Below are 12158 nucleotides of genomic sequence, written 5' to 3'. Positions count from 1 at the left end.
TACCTAATGAATCACAGATTTGTCTTATTTTCTCATCTGTCCATGATACTTGCTAATTATTTCATTTATTTCAGAGACAAGCTAAAAAATAGGCAGCAATGCCTGTAAGCTGACTGAGCCCGTAGCTTTTAATTGAGGGGGACAGTGGGAGGGCAACCTCTCACTGTATTTAATATGTAAAACAGAAATCCAAAACACTTACCAATTTGTACTTGTTTGGGCTGGCTAAGGGAAACAAATGCTGATGTGTTACAGTCCAGGATATGTGAATGTTGCCTGCAATCACAAATTAAAAGTAAAGTGAACATTAAAATAAAAAAAACAAACAAAAACCAAAAAACCCTGTTAAAATGTGTGTAAAGGACCTGGACAGACACTTTTCAAAAGAAAATATACATGTGGCCAACAAGCATATGAAAAAATGCTCAACATTGCATAGTAATGTTTGGAAACTATTTTTGAAATTATAAAATTAAATGCATATGCAAAGTAAAACATAGCATTTAAAAACTACACAAAAATCAATTCACCATGTCCTTCAATGATTTATTTCAAATATTGCTTGAACCCCCATTATGGATCTAATATGATAGTTACTTAAAGATGATAAAGAGACATATATGATCCAGGCCCATGAATAATTTAAAGAGCAATTCTGAAGTCATACAATTCATGCTTTACATACAACTTTAGGAGATCCGGTGTGGGGAAAGATTTTTGTAATACATACAACCAACAGGAAACTTATATCAGAATATATAAATGTGCTTGTATATAGAAAAGAACATGAAAATCAGCAGGAGGCTTGATCAAGCATTTCACAAAAGAGGATACCCCAATTACTGATACAAATTTTTTACAGTGCTAAATTTCATAGGGAAAGTGCAAATTACAAAAAGAAAATACAAATTGAAAATGTAGAGATGCCACTGCACATCAGCAGAATACCAAAACTGAAAAGGATGTACAATATCAAGTATTGTTGAAGATACATGACTCAGAGATTCTACTCCCAAGTCTATTCACAAAAGAAATGCATGCACATGTACACCCAAGGGACGTATATAAGAATATTTATAGCAGCCTTATTCATGATGACCCCAAACTGGAAACAACCCAAATGTCCGTGCAATGGAATATTCATGCAATGGAATACTACATGGTAATAAAAATAAATTATACAGCTATATGTCACAACATGAATCACAAACAGAAGGTTGAATAAAAACACCAGATGTAGAAAATAACTATATGATTCCATTAAATAAAATTTAAAAGAAGGCAAGTCTAACCAAAGTAAGGATGTCTTTAGTTTTCTTTTGTGGAGAAGGGAAGATTTATTACTGGGGGCTCCTGGGAATTTGTTAATGCTCTATTTCTTCACCTGGGTGGTAGCTGCTTGGATATGCTCAGATTTTAAAGAATTCATAGAATTGTTCATTTACCTTTTATACACTTTCATTTACATTATTCACAATAAAAATGGTAAAAAAAAATTGGAAGAAGGCTATTTGGTGAGTAGAGGATCTGAGCAGATGAATTTGAATGGTCTTAAGGATTGGGGGCATCAAGCTATTATATAGTCTCATGAACCCACCTTCATTATGGCGTTAGCTCCATGGAGGAGGCTGTCATACTTTGTCCGACTTTCTCTTCTCCAGAAAGTGTTACAGACAACATGCTCAACACTATCCCTACTGAGTGGAAACTGACATTTCTATTTTTATATGTTATTACAATATCATTCTTCTCAAATGCAATTTCTTTTCAGAATAGGTTGGTAATTGGTAAATAGGGAGGAGACAGGGGAAGCATTTAAAATATGGAAAGAGGGTTGAAAAACAGGGTTTAAAAATCATGTTGATTTTAACTATCATATACAATGAGTACAAAAGAGGAATAAAATGATAACAAGCCCCTTATGGACAAAATTATTGTAAGACTAAACTAGAATGACCAACCATCCCATTTTGTCCAAGGATATTCTGGCATTGACAGTCCTGCATCATATTTAAATCCTAAACTTAAAATATCTTTTGTTGATTATGTGCTAGGTTAATGATTTTCCCCGATCTTGCTAATAATCTGAATGAGCTAGAGAATAAGTTATATTTCAGAAACTTTCCATGATATGTGAATTCTTCGTCATTTTTATGTTAAATTTATTATTTAATCAGGTACAGTGGCTCACCCCTGTAATCCTAGCACTTTGGGAGGCCGAGGCAGGAGGATCATTTGCGCTCAGGAGTTCAATAGCACCCTGGGCAACATAGTGAGACCTCATCTCTATTTTTTTAAAAAGAAAAAATTTATTATCTTAAAAAACAGAAAACAATATTAAAAATCATTAAACTTTTAAAAATTGACCAATCTTCTGTTTCACCTTTCAATTTTTCTCCATATGAATGTGCTTTACCTAATTAATACTTTTTGTTAATTTAGCCTTTCTCTTTGGTATTATACTGCAGGCATTTAAACATGTCATTGACATGCCTATCAATCTTTTCTTGTGTTATTTCATCTGCTGCTTCAAACATTGGAGAATTGTAATCCCTGTGGATTCTTCTTAGTTTCAATTAAATAAAATGTCTCTTCCAGTCCCCAATCTCTTATCCTTTCCTTGACCTTTGCTTTAAACATTGCTTGTTATACATAGACCCCAAAGGCAGATCTTACTTTTAATCCTGAAGCCCTTGTTTATCTTTTACATATAAAAGGATCAGATAAGGGGAAAATATATTTCAATTTATGAGGATTTATAAGTAAAGGTTAAACAAACTGGGCTTTTTGAGCTTTGAAACTGAATTAGCTTATTGATGTGGGGGAGAAGAATTGAGGAATTTTAAAGAAAAGACTTCAAGTAGATGAAAGAATAGATAGTATTGAGCAACTGTTCTCCACTTCTGTTGAGAATGAAAGGAAATGGACATACTAGGGGGAGAAGGATTTAGTCTTGGACATATAGAAATGATACCCAGCTATTGGGATTAATATATTGGGAGACAAGACAGCCAAAAAAAAAAAAAAGGATTAAGTTGATCTTGCCTTGGTTGCAACGTTATATACTACATAATAACAATTTAAAAATTTGTATAGCATTTTGAAGTTTACCAAACAATTTATCATAATTACTTCATTTGAACCTCACAGCAACCTTGTGAAGGAGGTATTATATTCACTTAGGGAGAGTATTATATTTACTTAAATCTACTTAAGGATGAGGAAACTGAGTTTGAATTGCCAAACATCAAAGAAGCTGGCAAGTAATACAACATGATTTTTTAAAAAACAGTTTTATTAGATATAATTCGTATGCTATATAATTCACCTATAAAGTGTATGATTCAATAGTTTTTAGTATATTCATGGAATTTTGCAACCATCACCACAATCAACTTTAGAACATATTTTTATTGCTTCAAAAAGAAACCTCATATACATTAGCAGGTACTCCAATTCCCCAGCACTAGGCAATCACTAATCTAACATTCTATCTTTATAGATTTGTTATTCTGGCCATTTCATATAAATGGAATCATATAATATATGGTATTTTTTATTTTTTTCACTTAGCATAATGTTTTCAAGGTCCATCCATGTTGTAGCATGTATCAACACTTCATTCCTTTGTACGGCTCAATAATATTTCTGTCTTAGTCTGTTTGTGATGTTATTACAGAGTTCCTGATAAGGGGTAATTTATAAAGAACACAGATTTATTTTTTACAGTTCTGGAGGCTGGGAAGTCTAAGGTTGAAGGCTCTGCATCTGATAAGGGCCTTCTTTCTGCATCACCCTATGTTGGAAAGCAGAAGGTGAAAGGGCAAGAAAGCATGCGTGTGCATGTTAGAGATCAAACTCACAACCTCAAGCCCTTTATTTATTTATTTATTTAGAGATGGAGACTTGCTCTGTTGCCCAGGCTGGAATGCAGTGGCATGATCTTGGCTCACTACAACTTCTGCCTCCTGAGTTCAAGCGATTCTCCTGCCTCAGCCTCTTGAGGGGCTGGGATTACAAGCATGTGCCACCACGCCCAGCTAATTTTTGTATTTTTAATAGAGATGGGGTTTCACCATGTTGGCCAGGCTGGTCTTGAACTCCTGACCTCAAGTGATCCACTGGCCTAGACCTCCCAAAGTGCTGCGATTACAGGATTGAACCACTGCACCCAGCCCTCAAGTCCTTTAGTAATCAACGTTAGTTCATTCACGAGAGTGTAGCCCTCATGACCTAAATATCACTCATCAGGCCTCGCCTAATAGGAATTAGGCTGAATTGGGGATTAAGTTTCCAAAACATGCTTTTCAGGGGGCATACTTAAACCATAGCAATTTTATTGTATGGATATACCACATTTTGTTCATTCAGTCACCAGTTAATGAACATTTAAGTTGTTTCTACTTTTTCGCTATTCTAAACAATGCTGCTATAAACATTCATGTTCAGGTTTTTGTGTAGACATACTTTCATTTACAACTTGATCTTCAACCCCAGTTTTTTGTCATAGGCAGAATTCTAGGATGGCCACTATCATTTCCACCCTCTAGTATATATACCCTACATAATCCCCTCCACTTGAGTGTGGGCAGGACTTGTGAATATGGATGGGATAACACTCCCCTGATTTGATTATGTTACATGGAAAAGATAACGGAATTTGCTGATGTAATTAAGGCACTGAATCAGTTGACTTTAAGTTAATCAAAAAAGAGATTATCTTGGGTGGGTCTTATCTAATCAGGCAGGCCCTTTAAAAGAGGGTCCTGTCCTTTCTTGAAAGAAAGGTTCAAAACCAAAGAGATTCTGTTTCTGGCCTTGGAGAAGCAACCAATCATGTTAATTACCTATAAAAGGGGTCACGTGGCAAGGATCTGAGGATCCTTCTAGAAACAGAATAGTCCTCAGCCAACAGCCAGCAAGAAAACAAGGATTTCAGTCCTACAGTTGTAAGGAAGTTTTTGGGCAATCAGTGAGTTTGAGAGAGGGACCCCCATTCTCAGATGAGATTGCAGCCCTGGCTGATATCTTGATTTTTATCTTGGTGAGATCTGGAGCAGAGAATGCAACTCATCTGTATCTAGATTACTGACCCACAGAAATAGTGAGATAATAAATGTATGTTGTTTTTAGCCACAAAGTTTGTGTTAGTTTGTTATGCAGCAACATGAAATCAATACAACATCATACTGATGCTTTTGCCATCATACCATTCAGTACTGCCTCCATGTACCTGAGTTTCCTTCCTTCTCTGTAATTATTAATACTAGCATAATTATTGCAGTTACCTGGGTAACAATAGATCTTTAAAAAAATCTGATTCTGCCAGAGAGGCTCCCTCAAACATAAAGTAAATAATGATTCGGGTTAGTAAGAAATCACGGAATAATGGGTTTTATAGCCAGAGGTATCTTAGTGATATTACATTAATAGACAGATATGAACCCTCATCAGGCTCAGCCTATTAAAAATTGATGTCACACTCAAGCCTATCAACCCCTTTGTAACCCATCTCATTAAAATAATTTTCCAGATAACTCTCTAATTTTTCTCATTCTCATTCTCTCACCCCACTTCAACATCTTTTAGAATATCTTGAGATTGCAACTTGGAGAGTTTAAGATGAAAACTTTGAAGTGAGTCTGAGAGCTTAAAAACATCATACTGAGTTATTAATCTATAGCTTTATCATGGGTCTACATGCCACACAGATAAAAAGACATGTTTTCACAGTTCACTGGATCCTTCACACCAGAGTAAAACCATGGAGCTTTAAAACAGCAAGCAAGTTAGATCTTCAAGAGACTTGAAATTAGGGTATACCTGCCAGGCGTGGTGGCTCACGCCTGTAATCTCAGCACTTTGGGAGGCTGAGGCGGGTGGATCACCTGAGATCAGGAGTTCAAGACCAGCCTGACCAACATGGTAAGACCCCTGTCTCTACTAAAAAAAAAAAAAAAAAAAAAAAAAAAAAGAAAGAAGGAAATTATGGTATACCTAGAAATATTTCTAAGGGATACACATGATGACTCTTGGGGCAATAGTATACATAATGTTCAAAAGGAGATGATTCTTATTGTGCCATCTACATGGGGTTCCGCAGTCCTACGAAATTCCCACAAAATTATTCTTTGTCGAGATAAAGCTGGGTCACTGCTTTATAATACATAGGATTGCCCACAATATTACAGTGAAAACAGATTTGGCACGCCCCCTAAATCCTACAGGTGACATTGACACATACAAGAAAAGGCAGCATAGTTTAGGTTGGCAGCATAGACTTTAGTGTCAGGTTTAGGTTTGAGTTTTGACTCCGCTGTTTACTAGGTAAGTAATCTTGGGAAAGTTCTTTAATGTCTGTAAGTCTCAGGTTACATCAGCAGAAAAAAATGGTGATTATAATATTAGCTACCTCATACAATATTTGAGAGGATTATATGATCATGTATGTAAAGCAGTAGCTACTCCGTTACAGATGAAGCACTAGATAATCAATAGCTGTTATTATTATACATGAGGATTAAGATATTATATTGCATGATATGCAAAGAAACCAGCTCATTTACAAATTTGTAAAAGATTTTTTTTCCCCTGGAGGTTAAGCATTAGAGTTTACTAAAATCTCTAAATTTTTATTAAGTTAAAAAATAACTAAAACTTTGCATTCATTTTTAAAATTTAATTTTTATACAAACAACTATTATTAAAACCCTCTATGGCATGGTGATAAGGAGTATGGGCTCTGGAATCAGACCTTCTGGATTTGGATATCATCTCTACCACTTCCAAACTACTTGGGCAAGCCCAGAGCTTTCTTTTCCTCATTTGTAAGGTGGAGATTATAACAGAAACCACTCTTTATGTGCATTGAGTGGATTAAATTCGATGATACTACTTATAGCACCCAGTGCAGTGCAGTGCAGTGCTTAAAACAGAATAAATGCCCAGTAAATATTCCCTTCAAAAAAGGGAAAAAAAAGTGAGAAACATAACTTTAAAACAACTACTTATTTTGTGCAATGTTCTCTTAAAATCTCAATAGTAATAAACATGTGTGTTTATATATACATACACATAAATGTATACATATATGTTTGTTTCTTCTTTATTCAACATTATTTCATATACACTTTCCCATATACAGTATCAACACAAGTCCATACATATACTTTTCAAATAATAGCTGTTGAGGTATTTCATTGAACTGCTTTTGGAATATTTGGAATTATTTTCAAAAGTTGCACTGGTCACAGTGGCTCATGCCTGTAAATCCCAGCCATTGGGGAGGCTGAGGCAAGAGGATCACTTGAGGCTTGGAGTTGAGACCAGCCTGGGCAACATAGCGAAACCCCATCTTCAAAAATTTTTTTAAATATATGTCAGGCACGGTCGTACGCACCTTAGTCCCAGCTACTTGGGAGGCTGAAGCGGGAGGATCCCTGTCCAGGAGCTTGAGGCTGCAGTAAGCTGTGATTGCAACACTGCACTCCAGCCTGAGTGACAAGAGCGAGACTCTGTCTCTAAAAAATAAATAAACAAATAAAGTAAAACAACAGAAAAAGTTGCTGTTATTAATAACACTGATATAAACATCTTTATGCAATGCACCTTATTTTGGGGGAAGGGTAATTTTAGGCTGCATTTTTTAAAGTGTAAACCAGGTTAAGAGGTATACAATAGAGACAAGAGGGCTAACTGACAACATGTAAGAGACACTACCCTACAGACTCCAAACACAGACAAGTTGGTTAAAAGTAGCAACAAAAAGCCCCACAGTTTTAAAAAAATGCATAGTTGAGCTTGAAAGCAAACAAAGGAAATGTCTAGAGGTTAGAAAACGAAGAGGAAAATCACAGCCAGATTGACCTATAATTTTCTTGTATGGTCTTTGTCCATGGATTAAGTTTATACTAGCCTCATAAAATATGTAGGTCATCCAGATAATCATAGTGGATTAATGAAACCTATTTATCGCCTCTTCCTTACAGACTCCACCAAAATAACATGAAAGAATAAAACAGAAATAAATCCACAAGGATAAAGAGACTAGGATTAGAGAAGGGCAATGCCGGGATCTTCAACTAAGTCATTATTTTTAAGATCTAAGGCAGGCCGGGCACAGAGGTTCACGCCTGTAATCCCAGCACTTTGTGAGGCTGAGGCGGGTGGATCACGAGGTCAGGAGATCAGGACAATCCTCGGTGAAACCCCGTCTCTACTAAAAATACAAAAAATTAGCCAGGTGTAGTGGCATGCAGCTGTAGTCCCAGCTACTCAGGAGGCTGAGGCAGGAGAATCGCTTGAACCTGGGAGGCAAAAGTTGCAGTGAGCCGAGATCGTGCCACTGCACTCCAGCCTGAGCAACAGAGTGAGACTCCATCTCAAAAAAAAAAAAATCTAAGGCAAGTATTGTAAAATCTTAAGCTATGACTAAGCTGGGTTGTAGGTACATGGTGATTACATTTTTCTTTGTAATTTTCAGTTATGATTCAATATATCCAAATGTTAAAAGTACATGCAAAATAAAGAAGTTAGTTTCAGAAAGTGATACGTGCTCTAAAAGTGCCTCTCACACTTGAATGTGCATATGAACAACCTGAGGCATTCTAATTAAAATTCGGATTTTGAATCTTTAAGTCTGGCATCGGGCTTGAGATTCTGCATTTCTTTTTTTATTGCTATGTAATAGCTGTACATATTGTTGAAGTACATGTGATATTTTGATACATGATGCATATGATATCATAAACAATATATACAACAAGGTAATAATCAAATAAAGAAACATTTAGCTTTTCTTTATGTTGGGAATGTTCTCTTTCTTCCAAATGTGGTGTACATACACAATAAAATATTGTTCAGCCATAAAACAATGAAATCCTGTCATTTGCAGCAACATTGATGGAACTGAAGGTCATCATGCTAAGTGAAATAAGCCAGGTACAAAAAGACAAATACCACATGTTCTCACTCATATGTGGGAGCTAAAAAAGTAGATCTCATGAAGGTAGAGGGTAGAATAGTGGTTATCAGAAGGTAAGAAGAGCAGAAGGGAGGGGACGATGAAAAGACGTTGGTTAGTGGGTACAAAAATGTAGTTAGAAGGAATAAGATCTAGTGTTCTATAGTACAGTCGGGCAGGTGACTATAGTTAAAAATAATTTATTGTATAGTTCAAAATAGCTAAAAAAGATTCTGCAGTTCTAACAACCTCTCAAGTAATGCCAATGCTAGTGGTCCGTGGATCACATTGGAATAGCAAGATTTTAAAGGAAATAACACAAGGCAATGGCGATACAGAGTGGTGGGGACAGGGGGTGGCCTCTTTAGATAAGATTCTCTTGGAAAGCTTCTCTAAGCAGGTGACATTTCTTTTGAGACCTGAATGATAAGAAAAAGTCATTTAAAAATCTACAGGAAAGATATTCCTGGTAGAGGGGAAAGCAAGTGGAAAGGTCCTGAGGTGAGAATAAGTTCCGGTAGTTTTTAGAAACAGAAGACCACTGTGGCCTTCTTAAATTGCTCAAGTGTTTCTTCCACATTTCAGGTGTTATTAAGTGAAAAGAGCACTATGTTTGGAGTCATAAAACCTAGGTTTGGTCTCCATCCCATTAGCTCTGTGGCCTCTGACCTAGTCACAACTTTTCTTAGCCTCAGTTTCCTCATAAATACGGGAATATTAATAAATAATACCTACCTTCCATGGTCGATGTGAGGACTAAATGAAATAAGGTATGACAAAGCAGATTGTAAGTTACAAAATACTATACACACTTAAGTATAATTATTGCATACATAAAGTGTTATCATGTGATCTGTGGTTGTAGCAGCTATTTACAGCAGCTTTTATTGTGTATACCTCTGTCTCTTTATGTCAAACAGTTATGTGTCAAGTTATTACAGGCTGAGTTGGCCTTTTTGTTGCTGCTCTTCCCCAGCAGTGTGCAACTCTTACTATGCTTCACGTTCTATTTCTGGGTGCCCTGGAAATTTTCTTTGGCTTATTTGGCAAATAAATATTTGCCTCACTTTAGCTCATCATAGAGTAACTACTTGGGTATTCCAATGTTATTCACACTTTTTGATCAAAAGAGTTGGTTTACAATGAGCACTACTTTTGGAAAAAAATAATTTGGCTCCATTCAAAGACTTTACAACTGGGTGGTAAGATTCAGTGGCAATATTCAGCCCTAAGAGAAATCATTAGTAGAGTCTAGAGTTTCTCTAATGTATACTGTAGCTGTCTAACACAGAAAAGATGCTGAATAAATATTTGTTGATGACAATATAGACATTAATATGAGGCCATTACTGATCTACTGTCAACAATACAATAATAAGCTAGAAACATCCAATTAGTCACTAAGTCCTGCCAATTCCATCTCCTAATTGCCCTGCAATCGATCTACTGCCACTGCTACTGCTAGGTTGAGGCCTTTATTTTATGACTGAACTATTGCATTAACTTCATGACTTCAATATGAACTCCGTCCAATCCAACCTTCTCACTTAAGCCAGAGTAGCTTAATGGACATATAAATCTCATCACGTTACTCTCCTGATTAAAACTCTTCACTGGCTATAGGATAAAGTATTAACTTCTTAGAATGAAATAGAATGCCCTTTACCATCAGGTCTCTGTTCACTCAGGTTAATCTCTTACTACTTTCCCAAACTCCATAGACTCCTGAACCTGAAAATATTTTCTTATGCCTTCTTGCTTTTAACATGTCATCTTCTTTACGTGTAATTCCAGTCAACCTCTTCAACTTGAATTCTATTTTTTTTAAAATAACTAGCTCAAGCATCCCCTTGAATGAATCCCAGAACAAAAAAGGTAACTGCATGGGCAACAAATTTCTGTTTTTGTTTATCAGACTTACTAGTCCAAAGTACCTCTTCATGAAAAGTCCATAATTATTTGTCTCTTTTGTGTGAAAAGTGAATATAAAATTGCAACTGCATTATTGCATTATTGTCTCCGGGGTTTCAGGTAACATTTACAGCTGGAAATGCAGTTTCCTAGAAAACTGTAAACATATTTTGACATTTTGTTTGATAATAGTGGTGACAAAATAATATAAGCCTGTCTTTAAACATGGACTTCTCTCCATACATTTCACTTTACCACCCTTCGGCCAACCTAAGCGATTTTTCAAGAATTAGGGACGCTGCAAAAACCAAAGCGAAGAGCTAGAAAGAGTGACAAAATTAGTAAAGATGTCTGTAGTCTCTCTCTCTCTCTCTCTCTCTCTCTCTGTGTGTGTGTGTGTGTGTGTGTGTGTGTGTGTGTGAGACTGTCCCACGAGCAACAGACCAAAGGAAAACTGCCCCAAGGTTTACGCAACAGAGAACAATCAGCAAAGTAGAAGTCCTTACAGGACGGAGAAGCAGTAAATCTTACAGCTGAAGCCTCCTCCCAGGGGAAATTAACGTCTGTAGTTTAATCTTTCCTTAATTCAGAAGGGAGTGAAGATAAGAATATGCATAGGGAAAATGGAGAGAGGGGAGCGTGACATTGAGTTGGAGGAGGTAAAAGAGTATTATGACAGACAAGATGGGGTTGACAGATTTAGCAGATACAATATTTGGGACACACGTACGAAGAAATGATTCGTTGTTTATGTGAAATTGAAACTTAACTAGGCAGGCATCCTGTATTTCATCTGGCAACTCCAGGAAAAGAGAAAAATACAGTGTTACTCCAATATTCCCAGTTGTGTAAGGAAAACAATCAAAGCTCGGCCCTAAGGAAAAAATAAATAAAAGAGGCTGCGCGAATGCCTCCGAATCTTCAAACAATCCATTTCCGGTCTGGGGCCCTGGGAAAACAAGCAGAGACAGTTAAGGTAGCCGAATTCAGTCCGCCAGTGTCCCATAATCCTCTTCTCTCGGTTCCTCTTTCCTCGCTCAAGATGGCGCTGCTCGCGATGCATTCTTGGCGCTGGGCGGCCGCGGCGGCTGCTTTCGAAAAGCGCCGGAACTCCGCGATTCTGATCCGGCCTTTCGTCTCTGTTAGCGGCTCTGGTCCGCAGTGGAGGCCACATCAACTCGGCGCCTTGGGAACCGCTCGAGCCTACCAGGTGAGATGCCATTGACATGGAAGAACAGGGTGAAGGGCAAGGGGACCTGTAGGGAAAAGGTTGCCTTCGTGACCT

The 12158-nt window shown here is 37.0% G+C and overlaps 1 protein-coding gene across 4 annotated transcripts in view; it reads left to right on the top strand.

Moving 5' to 3' along the window:
• Positions 1-11915: 11915 nt before the first annotated feature.
• ABCB7 (ATP binding cassette subfamily B member 7) overlaps positions 11916-12158 on the top strand; it is a 192497-nt gene continuing 192254 nt past the window's right edge. For all 4 annotated transcript variants that reach the window (XM_058441408.1, XM_032757204.2, XM_032757203.2 and 1 more), the window contains exon 1: positions 11916-12083. In XM_058441408.1, the coding sequence (XP_058297391.1) occupies positions 11916-12083 (168 nt within the window). The remainder of the gene's footprint in view (positions 12084-12158) is intronic.

Source organism: Hylobates moloch, unplaced genomic scaffold, assembly GCF_009828535.3.
Source record: "Hylobates moloch isolate HMO894 unplaced genomic scaffold, HMol_V3 SCAFFOLD_7, whole genome shotgun sequence".
Classification (NCBI taxonomy): Eukaryota; Metazoa; Chordata; class Mammalia; order Primates; family Hylobatidae; genus Hylobates; species Hylobates moloch.
Note: the sequence above shows the minus strand (reverse complement) of the source record. Positions and strands in the feature narration are given on the sequence as shown.